Source organism: Lichenostomus cassidix, chromosome 4 (assembly GCF_008360975.1).
Source record: "Lichenostomus cassidix isolate B80296 chromosome 4, HeHo_3.0, whole genome shotgun sequence".
Classification (NCBI taxonomy): Eukaryota; Metazoa; Chordata; class Aves; order Passeriformes; family Meliphagidae; genus Lichenostomus; species Lichenostomus cassidix.
The window spans coordinates 11,852,068-11,870,352 of record NC_139484.1 but is presented as its reverse complement, the minus strand read 5'-3'; the positions used below and the strand labels follow the sequence as shown (position 1 = coordinate 11,870,352).

General features: G+C 47.3%; 1 protein-coding gene and 1 long non-coding RNA gene across 3 annotated transcripts; one reads left to right on the top strand and one right to left on the bottom strand.

The window, feature by feature from the left end:
* Positions 1-183: 183 nt before the first annotated feature.
* On the top strand, positions 184-4,595 carry LOC146437873 (uncharacterized). 2 transcript variants are annotated; one of them, XR_014851577.1, is made up of 4 exons: positions 184-403; positions 1,042-1,081; positions 1,280-1,390; positions 4,468-4,595. It is a non-coding gene; the product is annotated as an uncharacterized LOC146437873 (long non-coding RNA). The 2 variants fall into 2 exon arrangements; XR_014851576.1 differs by lacking the exon at positions 1,280-1,390 and having other exon boundaries at positions 4,466-4,594.
* BMP3 (bone morphogenetic protein 3) lies at positions 4,426-18,032 on the bottom strand. The gene is made up of 3 exons (XM_085057903.1): positions 17,259-18,032; positions 8,426-9,336; positions 4,426-6,185 (listed from the first exon to the last, which is right to left on the bottom strand). The coding sequence occupies exons 1-3, from the start codon at positions 17,584-17,586 to the stop codon at positions 5,994-5,996; spliced, it is 1,431 nt and encodes a 476-aa protein (XP_084914029.1). The 5' UTR covers positions 17,587-18,032; the 3' UTR covers positions 4,426-5,993.
* Positions 18,033-18,285: the final 253 nt, after the last annotated feature.

Below are 18,285 nucleotides of genomic sequence, written 5' to 3'. Positions count from 1 at the left end.
TGTCCGGGGCCCGCTGCGGGGCTGAGCAGCGTCGGGGCTGTGTCCGGACCACAGGCGGCCTCGCTCTGCCCTTCCCGAGGGCTAACCCGGGGCGGGGGCTCGCTGGGAGCGGAGCGCGGCCCTGCCCTGCCTGTCCGGCCCGGGGACACCGCGCGGCCCTCAGCGGCGGCGGGCGGAGCGTCGCCGGGGGAACGCGGCCCGGGGCCTGAGAGCACCCGGCAGGGAGGCAGCCCCAGTGAGCCGCCCGAGAGGCCGCTGCTCTTTCAGAGGGGCTTCCCAGCCCTTCTTTCTTACCTTCAGCGGCACCCGCGGGACCGCGGTGAAAGGAAAGTGTTCAAGGCGGGGCTGGATGGCGCCCTGAGCAACCTGGTCTAGTGAATGGCATCTCTGCCCATGGCGGCAGGTGAGGAGTACGTGATGTTTAATGTCCCTTCCGACCCAAACCAGTCCTATTCTGTGAAACCATGAAATGCTGTTCATACTTTTCCTTGAACTTCTTCTGAGAGCAGAAAAGTGGGTCTTCAAAAGTTTCATCTTGTTTTATAAGGTTGTTAGTTTGCCTACATTGCCTTCATACACATTTCAGTGGCAATATGCTGTTCAAAAATTAAAAAGTTTTTTCCTTTAAGAGTAGAAAAATACTGTGAGACCTGATATTTGCTTAAAAATATTCCATTCACAGATCCAAGGAGGAAAGAACCCCAAGCAGGTGTAGGTTAAGTTGGAATGAAGGTGCTCGGATAGCATGCAATGCTATCAGTGTCACATCAGAGAATTACAGAATCTGCTTAGTTGGAAGTGACCCATAAGGACCCATGAGTCCAACTCTTGCCTGGCACAAGACACCCCAGGAACCACACCATGTGCCTGAGAACATTGTCCAAATGCTTTGTGAACTCAGACAGATTCGGTGCTGGGACCACATCCCTGGGGAGCCTGTTCCAGTGCCCAGCCACCCTCTGGGTGAAAAACCTTGTCTTGGTATTTGACCTAAACCTTCCTCAACTCAGCTTCATGCCGTTTCCTTGAATCCTGTCACAGGTCGGGAAAGTGAACAATTAAGGAGACAGCTGGCCATAATGTGAGTAACTTTAGTTTGCAACAATATTCAAACACTAACTGTTTAAAGATTCAGTTTTATTTTCCATTATCCTACCCTGATTTCATTGGTGAAGGATTCAGTCTGTTTCCCAAGTTGAGTCTGTTTGCCTGTGATGGTAATTGGTGAATGATCTTCTTGCTCTTGTCATGACCTGTTGTGTTTTCCCCCTTCCTCCAGTTTAAAAGAGGCAGTGACAGAAAATCAACTTTGGTGGGCACTTGGCATCCATCCTGGGTGAAACCACTACAGTGCTGTAAAAATCTCAGCAAAACATCCTATTAAAATTACGTTATGTTAAAAAAAGTAGTGCAATACATCAACTGTAAAATATACTTCTCTGTCATTGATGGATCAGCTAATGTAACTTATAAAAAGTGTGGTTTATTTTAGATATTTATTACAAGTAACCAGAAAAAAAATTATCAAATAGGTATGGCAAACTTCTGTGCAAGTGATGGCTGATGGCTCCACCACCAGACAGAATAAACTCGGAGTATGTGGATACTTGAATTTAAACAACAATACTTGCTGTGTCCACATTCCAAATGTGACTGCTAAATTGGATGATCAAATGTGGACTTGATGCTTTCAGTTAATTCTAACCCTTATCTGTCTCCCCTGGGCAGCCTATTGCCTGCACTGAAACAGCAGGGTTAAGTGTTTTCCTTTCTATGCAAAGAAACTGTCATTCTCTTTCAGGAGACCACCACTGAAATAAGGATTTCATAATTATGAAATTGTATACTTGCCTACTGATTACCTCAGGTATTAAACCCAAAATAGTCACTCTCTCCAGTACAGTTGACTTCACATTTTACCCCAAGTGTTCATTCCATCCCTACATTATCCAGATTGCACCACCAAACCCACCCCCCCCGCCCCAGACCCTGATTACCTCTGTTTTATCTCAAGAGTAATTCCTCCTGTACCCTGGAGGTTACCTGGTGATGCCAGGGTGGTCCCTTTGGTGGCAGTGTCTTTTTTGGCTGCTCCTCTGTTCCCTCACTCTTGCCTAGCTTGCTACACAATGCATCTGCTGTACTCTCCAGCAGCTGCTGCCAAGGAAGGAGGACACAGTGAGTACTGAGTGCTGACCACTGTAACACCCCTGACCTCTTAAATGCAAGAGTTAAATTGAGGTTCCTTTACACTAGTTTGGCACAAAGAGGAATATCAACCAGATATTCTCAAGAGGTCAAAAATACACTGAAGTTTACTGGCAATATATAGAAAGGAACTTTGGCAAAGGATTAAATACAACACCAGATTCAATATAAAAGACTTGTCACAGCATTAACTTGATTAACTTAGCTCATTTTAACCTAGAAACCTTTAAACCCTTCAGATGTTAAGGTTTTCAGTCACTCTCTCCCCTCTAGAAAAGCCCAGGTTTTCTGTCAAAAATGCTGCATCTTCTCTGAGCTGCCAGACTTTCTCTCAGAAACACTCTCTTTTTCTTTCCAAAGCATGCCAGATTCACCCCCCTGCAAAAAAAAGCTGATTTTGTTTCATCTAAATTAACTCAGCATTTCACTCCAAAATGTCACCTCTGCTCCCCCTCCCACTTTGCCTCAGCTTTTCCCTCCAATGTGTAGATTCTTTCTCCTATAAACTACCTCAGATTTTACACCCCTCCAAACATCCCCTGACCAGTTCAAGTTTTACCCTGATGCCTGGAAATAGAACACACTTTTCAAACAACATTAAAATGGTAATGTAAAAGCAAACCTCTATGTGAAAGCCTTCAGGTACACAGTATGGCAAAAAACTGCACCCCAGTTACATTTGTACAATTTTATAAGATTGGGCAATTAGAATATCTAGCCAATATTGTCCAATTAGAGGAGCAATTGGTTAGATAACCTTCCCTCTGGGTTCTGCCCCATTGGAGCGCTCCCCTGATCTCCTACCCTACCTTTATTATGTCTTTGATTACATGGTGCAAAATAAAATGTCCTTGGTAAACTAACAGGCAAGACTAAACAAAATTTTAAGAATGCATCATTTAGAGTTTTTTTCACTGCAGGAAAGCTGGGAAAGTGCAAGAAGTTATATCTGTCTTAACAGTCTACAAAGCTACAAATACATGAAGAAAAGCTAAAAATTTTTAGGCATCAGCCTCCGAAATGTCCCCTACTGATTATGCCAATTTTACCTCCAAATGTTCTTTCTATCCCCGACTGATTACATCAGATATTAAACCCAAAATGTTCACTTTGTCCCCTATAGTTTAGCTCACATTTTACCCGTAATATATTCTTTCATCCCTTGCAGATCACCTTGGGTTTTACCTCAAAATTCTCCCTACCTGTCCTCTACAGATAACATCAATTTTCTCCCATACAGATGAATTCTGATTTTCCCTCCAAAATGTTCATTTGATACCCTCGTGCACATGCACAGGCCTTCCCGAGGCACCACCACATGCGTGTGGCTTTGTGCACTTGCTGTGCAGGTTTCTTCCTTGCAGTGCTGCTTTTAATCAGCAGGTGACAGACACCTCCAAACCCGTGAAAGTAACACATGAGCTTCTTTCTCAGGGGAGGTGGCAGCAGTACATCGTGCAGGTGGCAGTGGCAATTTAAGGCCCAGCCAAGATCTCAAACGTGATGTGTTTTTCAGTGACAGGACACTGAAAAAACACTGAATACACAGAGCTATTTCTATTACCTTCCTATCAATCACCATTTCTTATAGTTTCAAACCCCTCATGGTTTAATTTATATATACAAAAGTTATATTTTCAAAGCCTATATTCAGAATTTCTTAAGAGTATAAGATCCTATAAATAATGCAGTAGATAGGGGGGTTCCACTTTTAAATCAATTTATATGCATATTAATATTATCTTTTAAAATGTAGAAAAAAGAAAAATGTAATAATTTTTAGAAATTTTTGCATACACCCCCCCCATCAATCTTCACACATTTTTTGACTGTAACCTCCCTTGTTTGGGAGGATCCACATGAGCCCCTCATCCCCAACTCACCTCACCTGTCTGAGGCTGGTGCCTCATCCCCCACTCAGGAGGGATCCTGCTGTGGCACATAATGCCATTTCCAGAGGATGTCTCCCTGCCCACTGACCCCCTTGGGCCTTGGACCAGTCCTGTAACCATGGTACCTTCCTCCTGCTGAACCTGCCCCCCTGGAACCAAATCCACAGCACCTGCGCCCCAGCACCACCCAGGCACCTTCATCCTTTCTGACAATCTTTGCAAAGTGGCCTCAGCAATGGGCACTGGACTGGTTCCAGAGTGTTGAACACAGGGAAAACTTTAATGTTCTTGGAAACGTCTGAATGCCACACAGGAAAAACATGCATTTTCATTTTAAAAAGTGATTTTATTTTATATTTCTCCAGAGTTCCTAGCAGAACTTCCATATTACTGAAGGAAAACAATACAGATCAGACAAGCTTACCCATCAGTAGTGAAACATGCCCTTCACACTGTGGCTGCACCTGTCCTTTGGAGCTCCACTACAGTCCTGGCACTTCATCTTTGCACTGACAGAGAAAACTGCATGGTTTAAAGAGTGCTGAGATAAAGAAGGATTACATTAGGAGGACAGGAGTGCCACAGATATAAAATAAATTAAAAGCATCTGTAAAGGTTTCTTTCCATATACAAAATAACTTTTCTTTTTTTGGGGTGATTTTTTTTAAATTGACAGTCTGTACACATATAAACATTTCACCAGAAATCACTTAAAAATGATGGTTTTACAAGCAAAAAGGAGCCACTAAACAAACCGTCAGTCTCCTGTAAACTCCCAAGCCTCTCCTCAGAGTCAAGGGTGCCAATCTTGGAGACTAGCCCTGCCATTGGAGTGACACTCTACTCCTGATGAGTTCAGGGCCCCCAGAGTACAGAAGCACTGATCACCACCCTGCCAACTGAATCAGAGCACTGAGTGCCCCATCCAGTCCCTTCCTGAACAGCTCCATAGAGGATGACTTTACCACCTCCCTGGATACCCCCTTCCACTGCCTGACCATCCTTTCCATGAAGAAATTCTTCCTAATGTCCAGTCTGAACCTCCCCTGGTGCAGCCTGAAGCTATGACCTCTGGTCCTGTCGCTTGTTACCTGGGAGAAGAGACCACTCCACAGCTTGGCTACAACCTCCTTGCAGGTGAACAACCCACAGATTAGTTGCAACTATATTCTAGAATATGTGGTGAACAAGTCACACTGAATGTGGTACTTTCATACCCCTGGCCTGCTGAGTTTCCATAGCAGGGAAAGTTTTCCATTGAAGAAACACATGACTGAGAAATCAGTTACGCACTCAGCACCCAAGGGCCAATAAACTGAATTACAAAGAACATGTCAATGAAAAGGAACTCACACACAAGGTGGGTGATACATTGTACCAAGGAGATGCATGTTCAAGTAGGGTTATCTATGGCTTTTAGATTTGTTTTGCCTCCTTGCTGTACTACTCTATAACCTAAAGCAAGAAACTTAGCTTTGAAATGAAGACTATTACATTTCTAATCTCCCCCCGCCATTACTCACCATAAGAACAGAGATAAGAATTAGCAGCTTGTGCTGCTTCCAAAATCTTGTACAAAAATAAATCAGTATGCCCTTCAGGCAGTCTCAAAAAATCTGCAAATTCTTCTTTCACCTCTCAATTTCAACAGGCTTGTGTCTTGGTCAGAATCACAGACAAATGAAGTTCATATTCACTTTCCTTGGAATCACTATTCAGAATCCATTCAATTTCCATTCTCATTGTTTGGATTTCTTTACGTTTTCTCTTTTTTGTCCCAAGGAAATGCATTGGCAGTGCAAGCATAAAGTAGGTATGATGAGACCCCCATCCACCCCCCTTCCCCAGACAGCAAGTGATCTCCCTGGTGTTGCCCAAAGGCCTCACAAGGTGTTATCTGCACGCACAGGACTCCACTGTCATGTTGGGGTAGACCTTCAGAACGACGTTTTTGTTTTCGTCAAAGAATAAGATGCTAAGAGAAGACATTTTGTCAGGAACACAGCAGGGCTCAGGAATGCCAGGGACGACTCCGACAGCTCTCACAATGCTCTGGATGGTGGCATGGTTGGATGGCTTCATGGCCTGCAAGAGAAAGATATGGCTCAACACGTTACTGCACCCACATTGCAAGGGATTCATGTTCTCTACAATAAAATTGGTTTTTTTTAAAGGGCCCTGTGGAGACCCCTCAGCTGGAATATCAGTCTGCCCTCTGCCCTTTCCATTTGCCACTGCAGCTAACCCAAGCCAGCAGCAGGGAATGCACATCTGGGCTGCTTCTTTTGGCCCCCAGATGCCAGTGTCCATCCACTGCATTCAGCTTCCTGCTAAGGATGGAACCTCGGGCTCCCTGTGGAATCTGCCTGCCCAAGGGGTACCTACAGGTCCAGGTGGTCTCTCTTGACTGATTTAAGTTACACACAGGCTGCAATTCTGTCTTACAGCTCGTCTGGCTGGGAGGGAGGCAGTCCACCTGTTGACAGGCTGTGTTGGTAGGGGAGCCAAAGAAACATAACTTGTGGGCTGGGAAGTTTGGGTGGTGGAACATGAGCGCATCAGGAAAAAACCAAAAGTGGATAAAACGCGGACAAAGGAGAGAAGGGGAATCTATTGAGATCCTATTTCCTGTAGCCAGCAGTACTGAAAACTAAAATCAGGTCTCCAAACATTCCACATAATATCTCATAATAAATCTTCAGATATGGAATCCAGTGCCCCAAAATGCTAAATTGCACACAACCAACTTCAAGCTAAGCAGCACCGAATGCATTTCAAGCATGGCCTCAGCTTTCTGTGGGAACAGCCTGGACAGATGCTGTCCTAAGAGAAGTATCTCTGTTTGATAGGGTAGCATACACCAGAGAACATCCTCCTTACCCTCCCCAGCCTGTGCTGAGCACGCTGCTCTGTCCTTCATGCTCAGCCCAGAGCATAACCAGCTTCGGCACAACTCTGCTTCTGCCAGCAGGAATTTAACTGTGACCAGAGCAAAAGGCAGAGTCCTGTGCTTCCCAGGAAACCCAAATCCCCTTGGGAGTACTGAACTGCCTAGTGCCCTGCACAAGGGGGGTGAGTCAGGCTCCATCCAGCAGGCAGTCATGGAAGGCAGGCAGCAGTTTGCTCAGAGCAGGGGAGAAGCAGTGGAGGCCAAGAGGGGCAGGAGGAGATAAAAATGCTCAGCTGCTTCCACACCAAGTCTGTGAGCGAGCCAAGCTCGGTGGGGCCACACCTGCCAAGCTGCACACACCCTCAGGAGCCTGGCTGCCTGTGAGATGTCATCACAGCTGTGTTATGAGAAGGGCACACAATGGCTGTTATGAGCTCTCCTTCCTGACCAGGAGAGCGCCTGCCTGGCCTGCAAGCTCTGCACCATGTCACACTCCCAATATGTGTGGCTTTGACAGCAGTCAAATCAGCTAACTAGAACCAGGGCATGGCTAAGGCCTGAACATCTGGAGGTGAGAGGTGAGGGGGCACATCTGTTCTTAATCACCCAACAGGTTACCTCTAGGAGCTCAGCCTCAGTAAGGGAATATTATATACCCACAGGCCCAGATTAGTCTGTTATTGCCTGAGGGTCGGAGTATCCTTCTGCAAACACAGTCTTGGAGTAGCAGATTCCATGATCCTCAGCTTTAAAGCCTGTCTTTGCAGCTGCAGGTAGTCAGGCAAGTCACATCCTTCAAGGAGAGGACACTGCCTTCCTCAGCTTGCTTTGTCTGGGCACCATCCCCTGTGGTACAGTCCCTCCACCCATCACTTTCAAAGGACGACTCCCTTGGTTCCTTAAGCCACTGAAATGCCACGTATAATTTGGAACCAACTGCTCTGGCTTCACTGTGGCGGGAATAAAGACTCTGAAATGAAATGCAGCAGTGAGTCCAAGAGCCCTGCCCTTACAGATGTTTCCTGCAGGTGTTACTTGTGCATATTCCTCATTTTAAGCCAGCCTCAAACTCCACGTCTTACTTACAGGTTTCAGCAGCCTCCAGGGGCTCCATGTTGCTAAGAATGATGCTGGACATTTAGAGCAGAGTTCATCTATCTAGGTCACAGGGCTAGGAACACATCAGCCTTGTTTTATAGCAATTTGGATTCTGGATGAAAAACTAATACCAAGTCATGCTTTTTTTAATTTTACCTTTACAAGCCTATCTTGTTACTAGATCTTCTAACCACTTCCCATTGCTGCATGAGACAAAGGTACCATGTAGGTCCTAGATCCAAATGCATCCTGGCACTGGCTGCCTTTTACTGACATGGGAAACAAAATGTCCAGTTTACAGTAACAGACAAAGAAAAAGAATCAATAAAGATCATACCTTTGGAATTGGGAATTGGCACTCTCCAGAGCAGTAATAGGCATCGAAGGACTTAGGGGAAATAATCCACTCGCTCCAGCCGATGTCAGCAAAATCCACCTTGAGATAGCGCCGGGCACAATACCTTGGCTCGTTCCACTGCTTCCTCCTCGCCTTCTTCAGCGTTTGCTCATCAAACTGGAGAGTCTGGGTCTTCTGGAGATGATTCTTCCTTTGCTTTTTCTTACCCCTGGCCCTCTCTGCTAACGGCGGCTGGAAGGTCTGGTAGGGTTTTCTGTCTCCCCATCTCTCGTCCTCACCATACTGGTCCTTGGCTCCTGGCAGCTCATTATTCTGCAGTGGCAGCAGGATGTTTGCAGAGCGTTTCCTCCGGCGATGCCTCAGGCTGCTCTGCACGTGGCTTTCTGGCTTGGGAAGGACCCTCACCAGAGGATGGTGATGTCCTCGCAAAGTAGAGACAACACTCTCTGGCTCTGAGATGGCAGAATCATTGGCATAAATCAGGATGTAGGGTTCATAAGAAGAAGATGCCCTTTCCCAGGGGTGATGGCTGCTCAGATCCATTTTAACACTGATCAGCAGTTCGTTGTTCTGCTTTGCTTCATGCAGGAGCCGAGTGATATCCTTCCACTGCCAGGAAAGGATGTCCTGGTAAGCAGAGGAGACATTTATGAGGAAATGTCCTAGGCTCCGAGTTGGGTTCCCAGCGGAAGGAAAGGTCCAAACTGAAAGACGTATCTGAATTTCAGGTTTCCTGTGTCTGTGATGAGAACAGCCACTGGACTGGGAACAGTTCCAGTTCACATCCAGTAGATCACCAATATAATAATACACCGAAGCTGACAAGACGTTTTCAGACTCTGTGAGTGATGTCAAGTTAAAAACATACATCTCCTGGCCTTCGGGGCTTCCTAGAAAAAGAAATACTTAGGTAAGAATTTGGGCATTTAGAAATGTCATCCAGAAGACACATGAGCTGGTCTGACAGCCTTTTGGCTAAGTCAGATACTAATCATGCCTGAAGTTTCCCTCTAGAATAATCAATTACACTGGGTACATTTAGTCATTCCATCCAGGACAATTCATTAATTTTCATGCCACAGTTAGAAGGCATTTACTAATACAGCTGAAGGCAGGCAGGTGGTACTAGAGCATCCTCGGTAGGCCCAAAGCAAGCCAATCCAAAAATCAGCTTTGAGGGGTAGCAGGGTGGCATACCCCTTTGCCTCTGTGCAGGGATAAACAAGCCAAGGACAACCCTTCTTACGCCTGGGATGTGCCTGTGCCAATCAGGAGCAATGAGAGGGACAGCATGGTGTCCACAGCTGCCAAATTCAGGAGGTTGACCTAACCGCAGGTACCGTGCCCAAACTCAGGGAGGGGCCCCTGACAGGCTGGGTTGGGAAACAGATGGGAGGCTCTAACTCCCAGAAGGTGCAACATGAAGGCTTGAGAGGAAGAGTTAATTTTTCTTTTAAAATTCCCTGGTTGGGCTGCGGTTACATCCCTTCCTTCAGAGCAAGAGAAATATAAATCCAAATGCTAAGCTGTAAAACCAGGCTGTATGGAAAACTCAAAGACAGTATAGCTAAGGTATGGTCTGCAGACCCCCTCAAAGGGATGGAAACATCCTGACACATCAGGGAAATGAGGACATGCAGAACTAAATGCTTTTTGGACACCATGGCCTGTCAAAACCCTCTCCAAAGGGTTATTGCAAGCAATGCCAAGCACAGAGATGGCCAGGGACTAGGGATGACCAGCAACACCTCTCTCACCCGTGAAACAATGTGCCAAGTCCCTTGCCCAGACAAGTGAAAACAGAATTTCCAGTACTGACCTTTCACAGACGTTGATCATTTCAGGTTCTATGAGACACTCTGTGCCTCCAGCCTGCAATATGCCAGTGGCCAGTGCCATTCAGGTAAGTCTAGCAAAAGCCTGTACTCTCCCTGTGCTGCCCCATCCCTATCCCAACAATCCAAGCAACTTCCTCCTCTTCTAAACATTTTTGCGTCATAAGATTCCAATCAATACATGTAAAAAGCAGGAACTGGTCCCACTAGAGTGAACCCTTCTCCCCAGCTTACCAGATGCACTGCTTCATGGAATTATGGAAAAAAACTACATGTTTTCTTCCGTGGAACAGTGCCAAAACAGTTAAAAGGCCAAGTCATTTAAGGGAGACACCTTTGTTTACACATTCAGCCCAATCTGACGGCAGAGCATGTAGGTAAGCTCCCCAGCGCTGAAAACTCATGTACCAAACACATCCAATTTCTAGGTATTACCAATGCCTAGGGAACTAGATTTACTTGGAATTCAATCCCACTTTTACTCCTCCAGAATGAGCTCTTGATTACACTTGTACTAATCAAACACGAGGACCTGATCTCTGCTTAGTTTATAACCACTAATGCAATAAGGGTAATACATAATTTGGCAGAGCACTGAGCAGGTCAGTCTTAGGAGCCAGAATTCATGGTGTCTCATGAGCACCTGTTTAAGAAGTTATTATTTACATCATTGCTGCCTGTTGAATGACAAGTTTTGATCTTAATTTTTACTATAAATGCCACTTAAAAAATACTGCCTGTTCTAAATTGGTATATTGTGCTGGAAGACAAAAGAAGCTCCTTTTGTTTATAAAGAAATTCTAGACAGCATGGGGCAGACACAGAAGTTTATAGTTTTGGTTAAAAGCTAAACTCCAGCAGCCACCCCCGACCTGTAACTCGATGCTAAGACAAAGCACTTGCAGTAGATGGTGCTATTTTCCTACACAACCACCTCCAAGCTTCGGCAGCTCTGAGTTCTCAGATCTTCCATCAGCAAAATCATCACGAAAACAGTTACTAGTGGCCAGCAGAGACATCTGTGGAGTCACCAGATTCTGCCTCAAGAAACCCGACTGTGTGACCTGGGGTTCCGTCAAAACTTGGGAATACTGGGTCCAGTACATCCCTTGTGCGACACCAATACCTGACTCCCAGGTGTGTGTGGTACCCTGAAGTAAGTGTTCCCCAGGCTAGAAATTACCCTTGAAAATGACAGACATGCCAAGGAAGATGCAGTTTTAAGATACCTACAAACGCACCTTTTGCTGAGGAAAATTTCATTTCATTGAAATGAAACTTTGTCTTTTGGCTCATAGGACACACTCTGCTGGAAATCTTTCCAGAGGATAAGATTTAACGAGAAACAAGGAAAGAAAAAAGGTATGAAGAACTGAGCTACATGCTGCTGCCTTCCAGACACCGTGAAGCCAGATTTGAACAGCAACCTCTGCTCCCCTCCACCAGATGTTAATGCTGGCCTGGTGAGGAATTTTCAAGACCAAGTTCTACATGACAGAGCTCTTTTGAATTGCATTAGGTAAAACACAGCCCCACTTCCTTGTCTCATGCACAGATGCCAACAGGGCTCTCTGGAACAGGGCAAGAAGACTTAAAGCAGAAATGCCTAATTCTCTGCGAGTAGAAATGCCTAATTCTCTGGCACCTCTTTGGGGTGCCAGAGATGCCAGGCTATTTACTACCAGCTCAACCCAGCTCCTGGCTCTGCAGCTGAAGTACTTGTACCTGCTGGATCTTAGGGGCATGGCCCCTGCTTCCTCACCTCCCTGCACCAACCCACAGCTGCAATAAAGAACAGCCTGTGACTGGCATTAGAAAAGTATTTTTAAGGAAGTGCAGTAGGTCTGTCAAGACTGACATCACCGGCATGAATAGATTCCCGTCACAAGAGGGATTTCAAGCATCAATAAGCTGGAACAGGTCTGCTAACATGTGGTGTGTTTACCTTTATAGAGGATGCCCTGACATTTTTATGGACTGCCAAATCTATCCCACGGGTGAAAAAGGATGCAATAATGAGGACTATTGAGTTATACAGTCACCATTAGCCATCGTTTAAAGGAGATATTAAAGAGGTGCCCTTGTGCCAGGGCCCAGTTAAGAACGTATCAGTGTTTCTGGTGTAAAATGTTGTTCTCATCCGTTCACAGCCCAGCTACAAAAATTCACTCAGAGCTGGAAATGGGAAAAAGTTCCTCAACAAAAACAGATTTGGAAACCAGATTTTCTCTTTTCTCCCACCTTTGCTCTTAGCTGGCTGCTGCTTCGTCGTTACCAATTTGTATACTGTGCAAAAGATGGGATGCAGTCCTCTCTTTTGAAAGAGCATAGGACCTGGTGCCAAAATGGTTTTACTAATTCTTTTAGCAAAGGAGGTAAGGTCACACCAGCTAGCAACTTGATATAAAACAGCAGCAAGTTCAGTATGGATTAAAGCTATCAGCCACTCCAATAAATAACTTTTCTAAAACAGCAATGCTGCATACTCAGGACCTAACTTACATGAGGGTTTAATGATATAAAACCCACAAATCCGCACATTGCACATCAGAAATGGGCTGCAGAGTAGCCACATGATCTCTTTTCTATATATTTTAAGCAGGAAGACCACAGACAGTGTGAAAACCAAACCCAACATCTAGCTCAAAGCTAGCACAAGCCAAGCATGCTAAAGGGGTACAGCCACACCGGACACAAATCTGGGCAGGGAAAGAGCCAACCTCACTCCCCCCCACAGCCACCATTCATTGCACTTCAGGTGGTGGCAGCAGCCTGGTTGTGTGAAAAACAAATCGTGCCCAGCCTGTCCTTTGACACCAGAGCTCTTCGTGCTGAAGCAACATGTTCTAGAAACGGGGACTGTGAATACAGGTCACTCATGTGAGTGGCACCACTGCGAGACACGCAATGAGAGGAGCCAGAAAATTCAAATTCCGGGTCTGGTCCTGAGAAGCTGAACCTACAGATCCTGCCCATTTGCCTCAGAGGTTTGCAGATTTGGGCTCATCTGCCCAAATCACAGTTTAACACTTTTCAAGTTCCTAAAAACTACCACGATGCTGCTGCTGCTTGGATGGTGTTGATAGGGGTGCAGCAAAAAAACGCCAAACCAAAGAAACATGCTGAAGAAAAAAAAAAGTCTCCTGACTGAAAGTTTTTAAAGCTTTTGTTGCAAAGAAGCCCTGATATTACTGGTGTTCAGAGGGGCCAGCACTTGGCCTGGACTGGTTTCTGCAGGCTGCTGGCGGCCGCTGAGGCACTGCATTCCCTGTGTGTGCTCCATTTCCCCTGTTTGCGTGGGCACTTCACACCACAACAAAGGAAAGAAAGGCCTTTTGAAAGGGAGGAGAACATAGTTCTAAAACCACAAGAATTGGCCTAGGGGTAGGTGTAATACCTGAAATTACTTGAAATTCAGTCAATAAAAAAGAGTTTAAAGTAATTTCTCACTGTACAGCTTTACTATAACACCATTAGGAGAACTTTCCAATTAAAGTCAAGATTCATTTGCAAGACATGTTCCTTAAGCGATGCTAGGATTAAAAACGCTTTCAGAAGCACACCTAATCTGCATTTGAGGCTTTTATCTTTCCGCTCTCTTTTATTTTTTCATGCTGTATCTTCCCTCCAGATCCTGAGCCTGGGCAGCAATCAGCACAGCTCCAAAGGCAGTGCTGAGGGTAAGCAAATTTCTGCCAGCCGGAGCTCAGGTCTCTTTCAGGAAGAAAGAAAGTCCTGCACAGACACTTCTGCATGGAGAGGACCACAGCTTCAAGGTTCCCTTGCCAGAACTGCCCAAGAGTGCCACTGGCTCACATATTGCCTGACCTTCCTCGTTGTCTTTTAGAGCCACAGGGGATGGAAAACCACTCATTCCTGTGGCACCCACAGGTGAAGAACTGGAAAAAGCCTGTCCAAAGCAACATGAGTGTCCTCCCAGTGTCTTCCCAGAAACGTCCTGCAACAGAGCAAAGTGCTGCCACAGAAATCATGGGCCGAACATCCCTTGACTCGAATACACAGAAACAAATTGGAGCAGTTCAATCCAAGAGAGAGAACAGTGCTGAAATGTAACGAAGTGCTCCACGAAAGATGTATATCCTTACTGTACTTCTCATGGATTTCGGGGCTGGGGTTTCTTTTCACCTTTGAATCACTCAGGAAAAGGAACCTGTGACAAACTGAACAATTATGCTCTCAGATAATTTAGCAAGATTAACGGGAAACAAAACTGCCCAAAAAGATGATCGCATGAGCATTCATCACAATCAATGGCCAAAACCCACAGCACAAACAAGCAACCATGCAGCCTAGTTGTGAAGTCTGGTGCATGAGAGATTTCAGGACACTGTGGGATGGAGACTTAAAAGAGTTGTCACATGGGGCTGAAGCTCTTGTCCCATCCCCTTGGAGAACTAAGCCACAGAAAGAGAAACTTGCCTTTACCAAGCATCTTTACTGGATTCTTGGTTTCATTAATCAGTCTTAGCTGGGTTCTGGTGGCTGTTGGTTACAAGGCTGCAGCTGCCATGTGCGACACCACTGTTCTTTGACTAGAAACAGGACTGAGTTTCAACAAATCCTACAAGCTTTTGTTCTCACCACACAACACTCCAGGGTCTCAAAAATTTGTCTGCTGGGTTACCTGGGAGATTTGGGAAAGACCTCTTCCATGTGCTGCATAAGAACCAGAAGCCCCTGCAGAGGAAAAGCAAGGCCAGAAAGGTTTCACAGCTACATTTGAGAGCTGTGTTTCAGAAAAGGAAGAGTTTCTCTCCTGAAAATGCCAGACTAAACTGCAAAGTTAAACTGCAAATGAAAGCACTGAAGATTTGCCTCAAGGCCTCTTGCTGTAGATGCAGGAGACATAGGAGAATTCTTGGGGAACTTCTGCTCCTAGCAGACAAAAAACCTGAGTCCTGAAGGGGCTGGCAGAGGGAATGGCAAAATGTGAAGAAGCAACAGCAACATAATGCATTAAATTAACTGATGCAGTCCTGATAAGGACAAGGGGAAGCCCGTGAGATACTGAAATTTGGAGCCAAGGAGTGCAACAATCAAAGCAGAGGATCTAGAGGCAAAGTACCTTGAAAGGGGAATACTGCTGGATGTGCCATTTTGATTGCAGGGCTTGTCAGGCAGTCAGGCACAAGGAAGAAGTCAGAAAAAGCCTTTCCATTGCACCCACCACCCTGAGGAACACCTGATATAGGGCTTTTTGGAAACAAGACTTTTCTGCCATCAATAACTACACAAAAACTGTTGCTGCTGCCAAAGGCAAGAGAAAGACAACAGCCAACTGGTTAAATCTTTTGCATAAATACTTATTAAAGTGTCAAAAAACTTTTAAAACCAATTTATTGCTTTGGCACTTGATCTGTGTAAGTATTGGAGGAGGAGGAAAGGGAGCAGTGTGTTTATAGGACAGCTGCCACCCAACGTCAAGTGAGAGTACAAATATAATCATAAAGACCACAGAGATGGGATTTCAACCAACAACATTCTAGGTTTAGAACAATAAATGGCTTTAATCAGGTATGCGTAGTGGAGCAAATATTGCACTGCTGGGATTATTAACAACCTCCCCTTTTGAGGGGGCTGGAGTGAATATTATATCCTCCCTCTTTTGGTGAGGGAGCTGCTTAATTCAGATACAGTCATGTACAGGAGACGTCATGGCAAACAAGTCATGTTAGAAGGGCAAGAGAGCTCCCCAGTAAGAGCAGCAGCTGGTGAGTTCTGAATCTCAAACCTCCAAACCCAAATAATTTACTCCTCTAAAGGCTCTCCTGTGGACACAAATACTTGCAGGGTTGAACCCTAAGAAACCAAAGCCCCTCAATTCCTTATGGTATTTGATCTCTCTGCAGAGCTGCCTTATAAAATACATTGTTGCCTTTGAAGAAGCAGAAGTAATGACCCAGGAAGAAACCTGAAGGAAACCTGCCACCCAGCTCTCCTTCCTGGGACAGGAAGGAATTGAGGCAAGTTACAGAAACTCATAGACAGCTCTCAGTTTTACTGATAGATGCTTGTCCAAGAAAAAGCTAGTGCACTGGTCAGTCCACCAGTGTAATGAAAAGTAAGAAACTGGCAAATGGGGCTTCTGTGTGTGACAGCTGTCCCTCATGCAGCAAGGTTTTGGGATGGAGTAGATTAGGGAAGGATATCCCAGTGACAGTCATGCTTGGAGCAGTTCCGTTTAGCCCTTGTGGAGCTCACAAGCAGAAAAAGCAGAAGAGGGAAGGGAGGGGATGCAGCACCAAGACTTCTCTTTCTGCCAGGACATGGCTCTTTTGGGATGCAGGCATGTTAAACATCCGCCCAAACCTCCCCCCCCTTACAAAAAATGTTTTTACGTTTTCACCCATCTACCTGTGCCTGCCTGTCTGTAATCACAGGGAGATGGAACTGTCCCTTCCAAAGATGCCAAGATGAAGTATTTACCACACTCAAGGCATACTTCAACTGAACTCACCTGACACTGCCTCTCATTGTCAATGCTATCACCACTTGTCAACATAAGAACACGGCAGACAACTCGAAGGATCCCCAAAATCATGTCACGGCTCTATCACGTGCAAATCAGCCTCTGGTTCCAACAGAAGGGACACGTGCAGAACACCAGTAATGGAGATTCTGGAGAAGATCCGCTAATTACTCCACCACCCTAGCATTGTATTCAGCCATCATATGGCAGTGATGCTATAAGGAGAGCCGAAGCAGTAAGGCAGTAATTAAAGTACAGGACATACCGCAAAACACCGCAGTTCCCGCAGGAAGCGATAGCTCTCCAATTCTCTGATCTTTTTCCCTACCCCGAGCTCCCCGGGCACTACCCCAGCGATGCTCTGATGCCGCGGCTCAGGGACACGGCACGGCCCGGCCCCGGCCGAGCCGCGGGGCTGCCCCATGGCCAAGAGCTGAGCCCTGCCCCGCCGGCGTCCCGCTCTTCCCGGGCCGCGGTGTGCACTCACCTGCCGGCAGCGGGCGGAAGCCGCGCACCGTGTTGCCCCGGCGGAGCGCGGGCCCGGGTGCTGCCGGCGAGTCCCGGCCCCCGCTGTACTGCTCGTAGAGCCGCAGCATGTGCTCCGCCACTCTGTCCGCCGCCACCGGCCGCCCGGGGCGCCGCTGCCCCGGGCCCTCGTCACCTGCGGCCGTCCGGGCGCGGCCACCTCGCACAGCCCCCGGCGCCGCCCGGCGCCGCAGCCCGAGCCGGCGCGGCCGCAGCGCGTCCCCCAGAGCCAGACACAGGCAGCCCCATCCCAGGCACAGGCACAGCACCCAGCGGGCCGACGCCGCCATCCCGCCCCTCCTGCCCGGCGGCGGCGCCCGGGGCCCCTCGGAGCGGCCGGGCGCGCTCGGGCCAGGCGAGCCCGGGACTGCGCGGAAAGAGCGCACGGGGCGTCCTCCTTCTGACGAAGGGAAAAAAAGGGGGGAAAGAAATAAAAAGGGGGAAAGGGGAAAACAAGGGAAAAAAGTGGGGCGGAGGGAAGCTCCACGGTCTGGACTGCCCTCCCTTCCCGGCGGGGAGCGAGGGGTTTTATTCCCGGCCGCGCAGGTTGTTGTCGGGGCAGAGGCGGCGGTGCTTCTCCCGGCACTGCCGGTATTCGCTCCCCGCTCCGCGGACTGTGCAGCCTCGCACAGCCTCGCACAGCCTCCTTCGTCGTGCAGAGCCGCGCGGGAGCCGCCCGGTGACGGCGGAACGGCGGCGATCGCTCCGCCTGCCCTCGCTCCGGCGGGGGTGAAGTGCGGGGAATCGCCACCCCAGGGGAGCGCAGCCACGGGACGGAGGGAGGGGATGCTCTGCAAACTCCATCCCCCTGGGCGGACGGCGATTGAGGCGGAGGATGGTCCCCTGCCCGCCTCCACCCAGCCCCTCCCAAAGGCCGCACAATAACGTGATCGCGTTAAAAAAACAATTAAAAAAAAAAAAAATCACGGGTCGCAGCTCACTCACCTGCTGCTTCGCCCCCCTTCTCCCCTGGAACGTCTCAGGGCTTG